We start from the raw sequence: 14797 nt of genomic DNA, 5'->3' as shown, positions 1-14797 counted from the left end.
GTTGTTCAGCTACCTGCATTTACCTGTCCACTCTCTTATCAAAACAAGAGACATGTGAGAAGCATTCTTGCAGATCTGCCCTGCTTCTTGTTAAATCCTTCATGAAAATGTTTTATGAATTATATAAGTACCTTGCAGTCAGTAATTTTATAATATTCTTTTATTAGTATCTTACATGCAGATTACATGCACATTACATCTCAATTGCTGGTTTGATGATGGTAGTAGAGAGTGTCCTGTGGATGCTGTCATGCTGGAATAAAACACCCCTATCAGGCTAAACATGCTTCATAGGACAAAGATGATCTGTTTGCAGAAATAAACCCAACATCTCGCAAACTCTGTGCTATTCAAAGGAACTACAGCAGATATGAACTGAAAGATCCAACAAAATGAGCTGTTCTCTGTTATTGCACAAGGGCAAAATAAGCAATAAACTTAAACTCAGTGTTGTAATAACATCTATTTCTGCAATAGCAAAATCCTAATTAAGTTCATGTTTAATACCAGTTAAAGCATTTCACTGCATGTCGTACTCTGTATGTATGTGTATGTGACAAATAAAATTTGTCAATTTCACTACCATTTGTCAATTTTGATTTGTCAATTTCACTACCATCTTGTAGCACAACAAAATGTGGAAAGGTTTGTGTGGTAAATACTTTTGCTAGACCATAATTTAATAGCTTTCTTGGGTCATGAATTGCAACTGTTTGTGTATGTTCCATTTGTGTATGCAGAATGAAGATTTGTGGATGAATTAGCCCATATAAAAGGAGTTGATTTTATTATTGGACAATTGGACAGTTGTATTATTGTTCTGACCCACTCAACATTGAACAATGTGTAAATGTGGCACATGATCTCAATTGAGTTTGACACTCAGTACTTCTAGAACTGAGTCTCAAACTCAATTGAGATCATGTGCCACATTTACACATTGTTCAATGTTGAGTGGGTAAGAACAATAATGGTTTAATTGTCATTTCAATCATATACAGGTGGTGCAGTTCACAGTGAAATGAAACAAGGACCTGCTCCAGGACCTTGTTTCATTTCACTGTGAACTGCACCACCTGTATATGATTGAAATGACAATTAAACCTTCTTCACTTGACTGGACTTGAAAACAAATCAAACAGGTTGATATTTTATTTGGTCACCCTTCTGAATATATATACTTCATTCTGTATGCCTCATGAGATACATTTCAATACTAAACCTTTTTTTATGAACAATCAATTAGTAAATATATTCAAGCTTGTTTGCTAGATCGTCTTAAAAACACAGTGAAATATTGAAGTTTCTTATTGAAGATCTACAAAGCATGTAGATCCATATTAATATCAAAACACCAACCATCACCAAAGCAGTGACATCAAGGGCTATGTGCAGTACAGGTACAGGCATTCCATGGGTTTTGCCCAGGAAAATGAAGGAAAATCACTGTAGAATGATTTTATGTCACCAGTGCCTCAGTACTTGTTTTGTTCACATCATCTGTCATCAGCATCTTCCAGAAGACAAGTGTAGCCTTGCCTCCTTCACGCTGTGCTTCCTACCCTACCCCGGTTCAGAAGAACAAGATCACAAGGTCATTGAGAGATTTGCATGGACATGTTCATCTCCATACCAAAACACACACCTCAACGGGTTTTATACATACACACAAAACTCTCAGTCAGTAATCTGTCAAGGTGTGTGTACATGTATTTATGGCTTACTCAATAACTGTGTTTTATTTTCAGCTAATCACTACAAATTACTTACAGTGCAGAAAAGCGATGCCTAGGGAACAGGGAATGTTTACTAGTAATTGTTCATTCCATTTCTTTGTTACAAGGAGGGAAACTACTTTTGGATGAAAACAGATCCAAAAAGAGCAATTATTCATGTCCACAAGGTGTTACCTTGCCCTCATATTGTCTACATATCATAACTAAAGGAGACTGCTGATGATTGCTTTATGGCCAGACTCCAAAAGCTCTGCCCTCATGTGAAACACTTGTAATGTAGATCTATCTGTATCGCTTCAACACTGTCTGTAGAACAAAGAAGCAACCATCATAACTTACTTTACACAAGGCTAGTCGCACTTGTTATACAGGTACATTGGTTGGAGATGGTTCCTGCCCAATTTTCCCTCCTTCCTTTGAGGCTTGTGATTTGAGATATATATATATATATATATATATATATATATATATATATATATATATATATATATATATATATATATATATATATGTGGAAATTTTAGTGCTTCCAAATTGTCTGTATAGTGTGTGAGTTTAGATTTGTAAGTATGTGTGCGACTGTCACTGTAATACATAACATAATGTATATAATATATACATATACAAAACATGATGATATTCTTCATACATATTTACGTAGCAGGTACTGTACATCCGAACAACAGCATGCAGTATTCACTGGGCCATGAACATTTATGCTTAAAACTACTACTGCTCTGGGTTATGTACCTACCATTTTTGGGAAGAGGCATTAGCCATCATAGCCACCAAGCCATGACTCTTATTTTTAAGTACACCACAATAACCATACAAAAACTTGGACCATGGTGCCATATTTTTGACTGCCTTTACAAAGTCATTAACCAACTAATAAATGAAATTGCAGTAGACAGATGAAGGCAGGACAAGGATGCAGTTGGCATCTGCACTGCAAGGACTGAGGATTTGGTGGAATCCTTGGGAGGTGCAGTCTGGAGGTTGTGCAAGTGGTGGATTATAGCTTATTACTGATGAAACCTGACATGTGCCATTGCAGTGCATTTAGTAAAGTGCATTCATTCTGCAGCTGTCTTGTTTACTGATACAAGTGTGCTTAGCTACATTTGGCTGTATGATACAAAGAAGTAATAATGTTCATTGTCAGGAAAAACTGATATCAATGCAACTATGAATCTTTTGCCTTAAAATATTTGTGGAAATTCTGTTGGAAAAGTTGCATATTGACACCACACCTAGATAAATCCTTAGTGCAATTATTACGCTTGTTTGTGTTATTACTGTAAGCTATTGTCTGCTTCAGATCTGTGTCATGGCATGAAATACAATTAACATAAGCTGATGATTGTGAGATGATTTTCAAAAGTGAGTGTAATATACCAGGGCGAGGTCAATATAAACCTTGAAAGATCAACATAATTTAATGCTGAATAGATGCTATAGTTCTATCTAGAGGAATCCAGATTCTTGTTAAGTGCTGGAACACTTGCAGTGAAGCAAATGTAAAAAAAATATAAAGTTTTTTACCTATTTACAATAAACAATGCAAATATATATATATATATATATATATATATGTATATATATATATATATATATATATATATATATATATATACATATATATATATATATATATATATATATATATATATATATATATGTATATATATATATATGTATATATACACATATAACCCTAATACACATATATATACATATACATATATATGTGTATATATATATATATATATATATATATATATATATATATATAGAGAGAGAGAGAGAGAGAGAGAGAGAGAGAGAGAGAGAGAGAGTAGTATCGTCATGTTACCAGATTAAATCCTTTCTTTGAAAAGGCTTTATGAAAATGAAAATTTACATAGTGATTAATATTTAACTTAATAAATAAAATAGATGTGTTTGTATGTTTTGTGGCCTTAAAAGAAAAAACAAACTCCTGTGCATGCTGCAAATCCATTCTTTATTTTCATTTCTGTATACTACACAGTATCTGTGTCCACTTTTGAAGAATTGATTACATTACTTAGAGCTTCTGTATGTGCATGTATTAAATTACAGCACAGCTCATATGTGACGTGCGTTTCTTCTGAAGACCAGATCTCTTCCCATGTAAGAGAGATGAGGTGGAGACTTCACATTCATTTGGGAGTGACTACATGCATGCTTTTGTCTTTGCTTTCTTTCCTCCGAGATACTGATGAACCAGGAGTCCTATATTTTAATAGCACACATGTGGCTTGAATCGCTTAAGCATAGCATCATGAGGAATTTGATTTCCCAGAATGCTGATGGGAACACAGTGTTTTCCATCTGTAGCAGACAAAAAAATGTTAGAAAGGTAAAGAAGTGGTCATGGACCAGGCCATTCTGGTCTTTGTGCTTGTGCTCCTTAATGATTTATGATTGCATTACTTTCCAAAGAGGTGGGAAATACCCTTATTCATATAATGGTTAGCACATTTGCCACCAAACCTCCAGTGTTGGAGGTTTGATTCCTGCCTCTGCTCTGTTTGTATGGACTTTGTATGTTCTCCCTGTGATTTTAGTGGCTTGAGTGTGGGAGATTGTGCCCTGAGATGGATTGGTGCCCTGTTTATTGTGTTCCCTGGCACTGAGTCCCTGATGATAGTCTCCAGGTTCCCCTGTGTGGGATAAGTGATACAGAAAATGGATGGAAGGATTGTTTCCTCCATGCTTACATGTCCATGTTAAAAGCTGTATGCTAGGAAAATATAAATAATGATCTATTTTGTGCTATTTTAGATTAGATTAGTATGAGTATATTATAGATTTTATACTATAGATTAGATTAGTATAGTAGTGCTATTATTCAAGTCTATAGTCACAGTAGTAAATGTTCTGTGATACCTTATAGCACAGTGATATTCTGATTTGACCTATAGCAATATGGCCATAAATACTTAAATACATTTGTTGTGTGATAGACATTACTATATAGTTTCTCTTTCTAGAAGTGTTCTACTATGTACTTCCTGTTTTAGGTTAGCTGCTGATTTTTTTTTTCTGTTATAACTAGTTTCCTCCTAACTCCCGAAAACATCATTTCCATATTTTGGTGAGAGTAAACGCGCCTCTTTTCGGCATGTTACGGTAGCGCATTGTTCCACACTGCCCCCTCCTCACAAACTTTCAGGCAATTAGTTTGCTCAGGGAGAAGCAGCTCAGAGTTAAGCGGTGCGGCTACTTTCAATGAGCGAGTCTGCAGCTCAGCGCTGATTCCGTGGCGCTTTTCCTCCCTTAACTTTTATACATTTGAAACCAAATCATGGGCTTCGAGTTGGAGCGCTTTAGCGGTGCAGTAGATCCGGACCTGAAGTGTAACCTCTGCCACAAAGTGCTAGAGGAGCCTCTCACGACGCCGTGCGGCCACGTCTTCTGCGCGGCGTGTGTGTTGCCTTGGGTGGCGCAGCAGCGCAGCTGTCCAGCGCAGTGCCGGCGGCGCGTGTCGGCCCAGGAGTTGCACCACGTGCCGCCGCTCAAGAGCCTCGTGCTCAAACTGGACATCCGCTGCGAGCATCACGCACGGGGCTGCCGCCAGGTCGTCAAACTCCAACAGCTCTCCGAGCACGCAGAGACGTGTGACTTCGCCCCGGCGCGTTGCCGCAACGAAGGCTGCAGCCAGGTGTTCAACCTCAAGGACGTGCACTTGCACATGCGCGACGCCTGCGAGTACCGGCCGGCTGGCATCTGCGAGCAGGGCTGCGGACTCGGTCTCACTCACCGAGAGCGCTATCTGGACGGCCACTGCTGCGTGCGCGCGCTCAAGGCGCACAACAGCGCGCTACAGGCCAAAGTCTCCAGCCTGGAGAAGGAGTGTAAAAAGCAGGCGATGCGCGCGAGCAAACGGGAGAAGTCACTGCTGGCACAACTCTCAAGCGTGCACAACGAGCTGGAAATGACTGCGCTTCGTTACCAGAAAAAGTTCACCGAGTACAGCGCGCACATCGACTCTCTCACCAAGAGCTTTGCCTCGCCAGCTAAGGTTGCTGTTTTGCTATTTTCTGACCATTTTCTGACACAGAAGTTGTTTTTGAATCCTTTTCTCAGTAGGTAAAGTTCATTAATTGCGTTCAGTTGGTTTGTAAAAGTGTTTCCCAAAACTGACACCGTTTACAACGAACATAAGCAGCTGCGCAGTTGTAGGAGTTTTCTGGGTGGATTGGAGCCTAATTCATGTAAACCAGGTGACGAATGAGGAATATTGTAGCACTTAGAATATTCATTTTATGAACTTTCTTACAAACTTTTTCAACCAGAAAAGACAAAAAAGTATATATATTTATTAGATATTTAGGCTGATTTATCGATCATCCAGATTGTTTTAAGTCGAAATCTTTGTGGTCAGTTACTAGGCTACAGGTATTTAACTTGTAAAGCTAACGTCCTGTTTGTCAGTTACTTGAGCTGACACCAGGGCTGACACCTGGAATATGAGTGCACATATTGTGTACCTAGTTTTCATAGCAAAGTGAAGGATTTCCTAAGATTTGCTCTTGTGTTTAATCAGAGCTTTGGCTTGTGCGTATGCAAAACACCTAGTGGTGGAAAACCAAGCCGCAGTGTAATGTTGCTTTACCAGTAGCCCTTTATGCAGAGCGTTAAGTCATGGAGCTGGACTGCTTATGCATTGTATTACTTACTACTGGTGATGTTTTTGTGCTATCAGATGGGATGTCATTTGGAGAAGGTGAACAAGGAACACAAAGTTTGACCTGTCATGTCATTTCAACCATATGATCTTTAGCTACAGGCACATATTCACTGGATATTTTCAAAATGATTTGTATAGCAATGGATTTAACAACGAATATTCTCTCCAAGCAGCTTTACAGAACAAACATAAAACAAAAAGGTAATATACAGATTAGTAGAATACAAAAATTAAAGATTAATATTAGATGTATTTAATTGCGTTTGTATTTACCCCGGGGTGGCACGATGGCTTAGTGGTTAGCACGTTCGCCTCACACCTCCAGGGTTGGGGGTTCAATTCCCGCCTCCGCCTTGTGTGTGGAGTTTGCATGTTCTCCCCATGCCTCTGGGGTTTCCTCCAGGTACTCCGGTTTCCTCCCCCGGTTCAAAGAAATTCAAAAATTGTCTGTAGTGTGTGTGATTGCATGAGTGAATGAGTGTGTGTGTGTGCCCTGCGATGGGTTGGCACTCCGTCCAGGGTGTATCCTGCCTTGATGCCTGAGATAGGCACAGGCTTCCCGTGACCCGAGGTAGTTCGGATAAGCGATAGAAAATGAGTGAGTGAGTGAGAGTGTATTTATCCCCGATGAGCAAGTGGTGAGGAAAAACTCCCTTGGACGGTAAAGAAAGAAATCTTGAGAAGAACCAGACTTAAAGGGGAAGCTCATCCTCATATGGGTGACAGTGGAGGGTGTGATTATAAATATGCAGTCTGATAAATGTTGTATTGATGAGGAGATTGTTGTCCTTAGAGACCATAAAAACCTTCCCTACCATCATTGAGAAGTGTTGGATGCCATAACTTCTCAAGGCCCTACCTTTATCCAATACACAATTTCCTGATGCCAGTAGCTTGGCTGCGTCACTATCATTTCTTGTCCATTTAAAGGTAATAAAAATGACACATGCACAAAAAAAAAGGAAACTGAACAGCACCGTGTACACTGTTTTGAAATCTTTGCTTTATAGAACGGTTCAATTGTTTGCTTTGCTTCATGGTGCTGGCAAAGTGCATGCGTCCGTTTATAAGGAACCCACTTGAAGCAACGCCCAAATACCATATGTGGTAAATTGTGGGTGTTTCTGTATTTCAGTAATCATTAACATCCATGTTGCTGGCAGCAACAAACAATTATGTATTCACTGCTCTCATTTGTTTTGAATAGACGCTGTTGTTGAATCCCTGATATGTCCTTTTTCTGGTTTAACGCAATTTAGAAGCACTTCTATGCGTAAGGGCCCAGTTTTTAAGCATCAGAAATCGAACTAATCTTGAGTCTAGCTTGGAAACACTGGCTATAGTGTAATACACCCTTGATGGGATGCCAATCCATTACACAATCTAAATTATTTTTCTGTGCATAATTCTCCTGTGTCTGAGATAACTAGTTTCCTCCTACTCTCAAAAACATGCCATTAAGTGGATTGGCTAAGATAAATGATTCATTCCCAAACTGTGAAAGGATGTGAATGTGTTTGTATGTGGAACCCTGATTTGGACTAGTTTTCCATCCAGGTAATATTCCTGAATCACATTGTTCAGTGTTCCTTACTGTATATGGGCACCGGATCCAACATAATACTGAGTAGGATAAAGTGCTTACTGAAAGTGAGGGAATGTGAATCTTTGATTTACCATTTAAATTTAAACATGCAATGGGTTCAGAGAATATTGTGTTAGAGATTCGACCACAATAACCAATAATAACAAAAAGAAAACATGTTTTTATGATATTTGTGATTTCAAAAATTTAAAAAAATCAGGTGTTTAGCCACCTTCAGTTTTTGTGTACTAGATTGTATTACAGATTTAATTCACAATTTTACACAAAATTTCCCATAATGGCAATGTGATATTTTTTCAGGAATTTGTACAAATTTCTATCAAAATCAAAACAGGAAATGTCATTTAAGGCACTCCAAACTGATGATTAGAGTTAGGGTTGAAATACTTAGACATTCCCAGCTAGGCTCCAGTGTCTGTGTGGTGCTTGGGGCTCAATGTAAAGAGAACATGGCGTGTTAATGTGGTATGTATAGTCCTGCACAACATGGGTCCAATGTCCAGGCAATAGAAATGGCAGTGTTGTAGTTGAAATCTTCAATAGGTTTCTTAAGTAAAGTGGCTAAATTAATATTATGCTTCAAATAATACTAAAAATGCATTTGTTTAACATGCTCTAGTTCCTGAATTACAAATCCAGACTTGCTTTGCTTTCTTGTTTATCAGCCACTTAACAGAAGGACTCAACTAGTGCTCAGTGATTTATTTTTAATTAACATAGTCTTAAATGAATGTTTAGATAGGAACTATGTGCATTATTCAGTGTTTGGCTCAAATAGCCAAGCTTCTTGTGCAGTTATCTTGGTGATTTTAACAGCTGTTTTATATATGATATATACAGTATTGTGTATCGCTTCATCAACTAGCTGTTCTGCTTCCGGCTTGCATGACAATGATTCACCTTGCATGCCCAGGAAAATTAATTTAATACTGTAGTGTTTGTTAGCAAGACAGAATACTGTACTGAAAAGTCACCTTGTTAGTTTGTGTGTCTCATTCATTTGACATTCAAGCACTGAGCTGAGAGCTATTATGATTATGATGATGATGATGATGATCTCTTGCTGTGACAGCAAGATAAATGTCAGTAATGTATTGCGTTTAGTGACTTATTTAACAAAGTCTATTTAGGAGCTCTGTAGTAGTGTTCATTTTAGCTGTTGAAGCAGCCAACATTTTCATTACAGTCCCCTTACATTCACCTTGTACTGAAAATACATCACTCTTATTGTGGCCTACTTTAAGGCAGCTGACCAAAATCAAATCAGAAATACAAACATGGCGGTTTGTTACTCACTGTGGAAGAATGGTGGCTATATTTTACCCCGGTAAATGATTCCGGATGTTTTACAAGCAGCTCTCCGGGTACTAGGAGTCTCATCTTATCTCCCATCCAGTTCATTGACAGTAGGATTAAATATGATTTATAATGTTAATATTCCTAATAATTGTGCTCAATAACGGTCAATGTGAGCTGCGGTGTCACACACTCATTTGAGTTATAGGAGCTTTACACTTCTTGCTGTTGGCTTTAGAGTAAAACAAAAAAAGGCTTGTAATTAGGCTCCAGTTAAGGAAATGGTATTGTTATAAGCAAAAATAACGGTCACAAGTTTTTATCAACTGGTATATTTTTTCATCATCACTAAATTAATCTTAAGTCTATTTTGAAAGTCCTGATAGCTCAAACTATTAACTGTTGAATTAAGGACAAATATTACTAAACATAGTATAAAACCGTTAAACATTAATCCATATAGGTCATATAATCTAGTAAACTGGATTGTATCCGACTTTATACTTCACTCATGCACTTCTCATCTTTTTTCCACTCATTTGTCATATTTTTAGACAAAATAGTGCTGCATAAATGAGTCAGAAAACCTGGAAATACAGCAACGTTTTTCAATTTCAGTTCTATCGTGGCAAAGTCAGTGAGTTTTTTTTAAATGGGTTTTTGTTTCAGAAGATTTGACTCATTTGTGAAATCATTTTGAACAAAATGTTTACGAATTCTAAACTTGTGTTTAGTTACAGAGCTTATTTTTTAACAGTAATTCAAAAGCTAATCTTGTATTAAATGGGATGAAGCTACATTCCATTGTGGCTAACAACATTGCATCCTCCCCGCAATAGTCTATATTGAACCCTCCAGTTGTGATAATTAATTTTCTTTTGGATTCTGCACTTACATATAAATCTGTTTATTGAAGCTACATTGATATGAGTGCTTCATTTAAGATCAGTATATCTAGAATAGATTAAAGCCTTAAAATTCTGATTTTTTTTCTTCTTTTTTTTTGTGAACAGTAAAAAGATTTGTCATGTCATGATCACTTAACTCCAAATCAATATAAAGTTTAAGGTTTGTTAAACCAGCTTTTTAAAATGGCAGTGACGATGTGCCTTAAATGTTGTTTTAGATTTAGCCTATGTGGTAGTCTCACGTCTCATCTCTCTTACTTCTTTTACCATGTAGCTCTTTTACAGTTTACAGGCATTCTTTCAAAATCAAACACACTGTTACGTGTGAAGTTGATTGATATTGGTGTTCAGTCTCCTGCCCGCTTTGACGCAATTATTTTTTTAATAAATAATAACTCTGACAAAGTAGTGTCAGGGTGCTGTGTGGAGATTTCTTAACCCCCGTTCTAGCCCTGAGTCATGCCTGTCAGCTACAGCTCCTAGCCTGCTGAGAGGGGGAAGGGAATGTTTATTAATCTGCAGCACAAGCACACCAGTTAGCTTCTCTGCTAACCTTTTATTGTGTAGATTTTCTCTAGACGAGCATTATAAATAGGAAGCGACTACATGTCTGGTTTTGAAGAGACTGTCACGTTTTTATGACTTGAAATGTGTTTAGAGATGGTATAAGAGCACTGTGTTTGGGATGTGAATATTTGTTGCTATATCTTGAGCCCAGGTGAATGGAGTAGAGCTATGGTGTGAAAGATTGCTGAATATCGGAAAACCTCTACACTCTCGCTAAGCCGTATACTGTAAGCTTGGATTTTAAACTGTAGATGTTCAGTTCCTTTGCTGTAGTGTGCTTCAGAAGCAGTAGCATTATCAGTTCACCAGAATCATTTTTACCAGTACTAGTAGAAATTGACTTATCAGACATTTTCAATCAGTATAAACAAATGAAATTTGACACACTATTAGTGGCTGTCAAATTTTAGATGCTTATGAAGAAGCACTTGGGGCATCTCAGAGAGTAAAAATGGATTTGGTCTCAACATTTACTTGAAGATATAAACATATGTTTATAGAATTTTTCTTTTTGTGAAGATATTGCAGCCAGTAAAATAGGTAAAGCAGGTACAAATTCTTAAGTCCCTGTGTATGTACTTTCATATGAGCCATTAATCACCACTGTTGAATGACACATGCCAAGACAATCGATGCTGAACCTGGAAATGTAAATTCCATTTTTTGGATTCTGGTAAAAAGAGCTATGGAAAAAAATGACCATTTGAAATAATAAAGGCAGCACTTTCAGTGAGTGGACATAAAGTTTTAAATGCGAAGATGATAGAATTTGTCAGGTGTCCTTGGATAATTGTCTCGTTGTTCCAACTGAATGCTCCATCAATCATAAGGTACTGTAAATCATTACAGTATGCATGGCTTGGGAAAACTGTGATTATTGGCTCTCATCTCTGTGATCAACTCCACCTCTTCATGATTGGCCATTGAACACATTGTTTTTTAAATCCCATTATTTTTATTATTATTATTATTATTTTTTTTTTTTTTTTTAAAGAAATAGTGGAGGCCAGTGAGATGTGTACCATGTGTCATTGGTTCTGAAACCAACACATGTTTTCATAGTAGTAATGTGAATTTCAAGAAAACAACATACACCCTCCACTCATTTTTAGCCCACTCATGGTTTCCCATGGAATTCTGGGATTTTAGGCATCTGTTTTGGCTTGTTGCATTCCAACCCGAGACCCCTGCACTGCCTGCAGACAGCTATAAATGGCTGACACTGTACATACCATTAAAATGTGTGTTCTATTTAGACACAGTATCCTATGGTGTATAGAACACGGACAGCTGACTGCCCACTACCGCCTCCTTAACAGACAGACGGATTAGACGCACGTCTGGTTTCCAAATCTCTCTTGTCAGCCCTCTTTTGGAAGTAGCTATAGGTTTATTAATAAGCTTAAAAAATCAGGAAATACTGTAAATCTAATGGTCACTTGACAGCTCTGAGACTTAAGCTCTAAACAATTGTCAGTTTACCTTTAACTGTTTGAGATTATTTGAGATATTGTACATGCACTGACAATGAAAATGTGCCTTTTTTTCCAATTGTATCATTTGCCCTTTTTTCAGGTTGGCGAGAGCAAAAGTGTCACAGTTGTGCTTCACAGAGAGTCTGGATCTTTGGGGTTTAATATTGTCGGAGGGCGACCATGTGCGGTAAGTTTAAACAGGTTAACATTAACAATACTTTATATTCAAATAGGTCATGTTACTTATGTCCCATTGGCCAGTCATAATGAACTGACCAAATGGACTCTTTTGGTGCTTACCTCAGGCTAAGTTATTTTATATATATATATATATATATATATATATATATATATATATATATATATATATATAGATATATATATATATATATATATAAAATAATTATTTTTCTTTTTTTTTCTTTTAGCAAACACGCACACAATGTTCTGGGGTACTTGAAGGCCTGCAGTTAACCCTATCCAGAACTCCACAGTGGCATTGTGGTTTTTTATGAACTAGTAGTTGTGGTATGCATATCAGCAAGAATAGGTGCCAAAGCTTTTATGAGTTTGTGTGAGGCATGTCTAAAATAGAAGTTTGACGCACTTTGCCGATCTTTTCACTGAGCCATTTCAGCAAAAGTTGTGTTTTCTGCAGGAAACCGTAATCACAATATATTTACACTAGATTGTGTGGTGTTGGAATAGTAATACTTGACCTGTATCTGAAGGATCAGTTTAATGGTCATGAAGCTTCTTCATCATTCTAGTTATTGGTTGTCAGATTCCTCTCCATTTTTGTTAAATGAGGAAGAATGGTAAACTGCAATGCTTCTGGTGTTCCAGGGCAGCCTTTTTTTATTTGATGAACTACAGCATTGTTGAGTTCTTGTTTTTCTGTAACAGCACTGCTTGAATGATGTAATTCTGGCTACAACTACTGTATTATAAGATTATATTAATGCCTTCAGACTCTCTAGTGTCATATTGTGGTTATTCTCAATCTAGTAGTTTATACAGTAAATATTAAAAATGGATAAAAATGACATGGTTTTTTAATAAATTAAAGATTGTAATCTTTGCCAGAGGGCTGTGATTTAAGTGTAACACAGACATCAGTACATGCTGATACTGGAAAATGTTATTACACCAACATGGTATTGATTATTTTCCTGTACAAACTATAACTACCTGTGCTTATATATGCAAAGAAATTAATAATGACTTTTGTAAAATTCGTCTTTATCCAGCACACGAAGAGCGTTTTCATGTAAACAAGTGTCCCTTGTTGTTGTAGCAGCAATCAGAAGAAAAACAGAGAGGAAGTACTCCTTGCAGTAATTACCTGCAGCATTCGCAGCTTGATTTCCTGTGGTTTCTTAAGTATTCCATTAAAAATTACTCAGCAGTGTTGTACGACTTGGCATGCAGCAGGCACAGGTTTGATGTGGTCTTATAAAACGTTTATAGCCCTGAGCCTTTGCTATCAGTTTATGGCTCCACGCTGGACACTTGAACGGCTGCCCTCATCCTTAGCATGAGCTCTAAGTATCAGGATACTACTTCATGCTTGAGAACTATTTCAAGTGTCAGTTATTTTCAATATGGTGTCTTAGCAAAGCAACACTTTAGCAATTTGCTATGAGCACCTGCAACAATGTAATTTTAGTAGCTGGGGATTTGAGCAGTGAGTGACAGAAGTGTGTATGTATGTATATATGTGTGTACACAAAAACACACAGTGCTGTTAGATTTTTATCTACATCTGACCTTTGTCTTTTGAGCTTTTGAGGTTACTTAACATTGAACATCTGTCAGCTCATTAGCTCCCTTGAGGTTGTGAATCATTATATCACGTATACAACCGTTAGACTATGCATTGGGACAGAGATGACTCAATTTTTGATGATATTCTAATTTCCTCATTAGTGTCACTAGAAAAACTCAGACTCAAATAGTTTTAAAAAACTTAGACATAAATTTAGCTTAATTACATGCATTTTTGTCACCCGAGTCTGTGACACTTGAAAGTCGAACTCAGACAAACTATATAGAATGTCAGATAAAGTTAGAATTATTGAGACCTACAACAACAACAAGCTACTTACATTTGTAGATGAATTTGGTTGAGAGTTTGTCTGCATTTTTTTTTCCAGCTGAGAGGCTTCTGGAAATATGATGTCATTTCCAGTAAGGAAACCTAGTGAGCATCGATGATCCCTGGTTTTTGCAGTGCATTGTGGAATTTTTTTAAGGTGCAAAGGTTCCAAAATTTGCAGTTTATTTGCATTTGCTTTAATTTCTGTAAATGGAAAAAAAAAAATCACTTTATTATTAGCATCCTTTGTAGAAATGGCCACTCATCCAATGAGAACATGGAGACGTTTCTGCTTATTTTCTTTAAAAAACAAACAAAAAAATCCAAAATGGATGTCTTCTCTTCTCTCATCATGTTCTACACTGTCAAATTGTCCCTTGTTTACTTGTATCTG

General features: G+C 37.1%; 1 protein-coding gene across 1 annotated transcript in view; it reads left to right on the top strand.

Annotated features, from left to right (window-relative positions):
- Positions 1-4914: 4914 nt before the first annotated feature.
- Positions 4915-14797, top strand: part of pdzrn3b (PDZ domain containing RING finger 3b) — a 90713-nt gene continuing 80830 nt past the window's right edge. The window contains exons 1-2 of the mRNA XM_060868375.1: positions 4915-5784; positions 12406-12492. Of these exons, the coding sequence (XP_060724358.1) occupies positions 5068-5784; positions 12406-12492 (804 nt within the window). The 5' untranslated portion in view covers positions 4915-5067. The remainder of the gene's footprint in view (positions 5785-12405; positions 12493-14797) is intronic.

This window comes from Tachysurus vachellii, chromosome 4, assembly GCF_030014155.1.
Source record: "Tachysurus vachellii isolate PV-2020 chromosome 4, HZAU_Pvac_v1, whole genome shotgun sequence".
Lineage (NCBI taxonomy): Eukaryota > Metazoa > Chordata > Actinopteri > Siluriformes > Bagridae > Tachysurus > Tachysurus vachellii.
The sequence above is the reverse complement of the archived record's forward strand: the minus strand, read 5'-3'. Positions and strand labels throughout refer to the sequence as shown.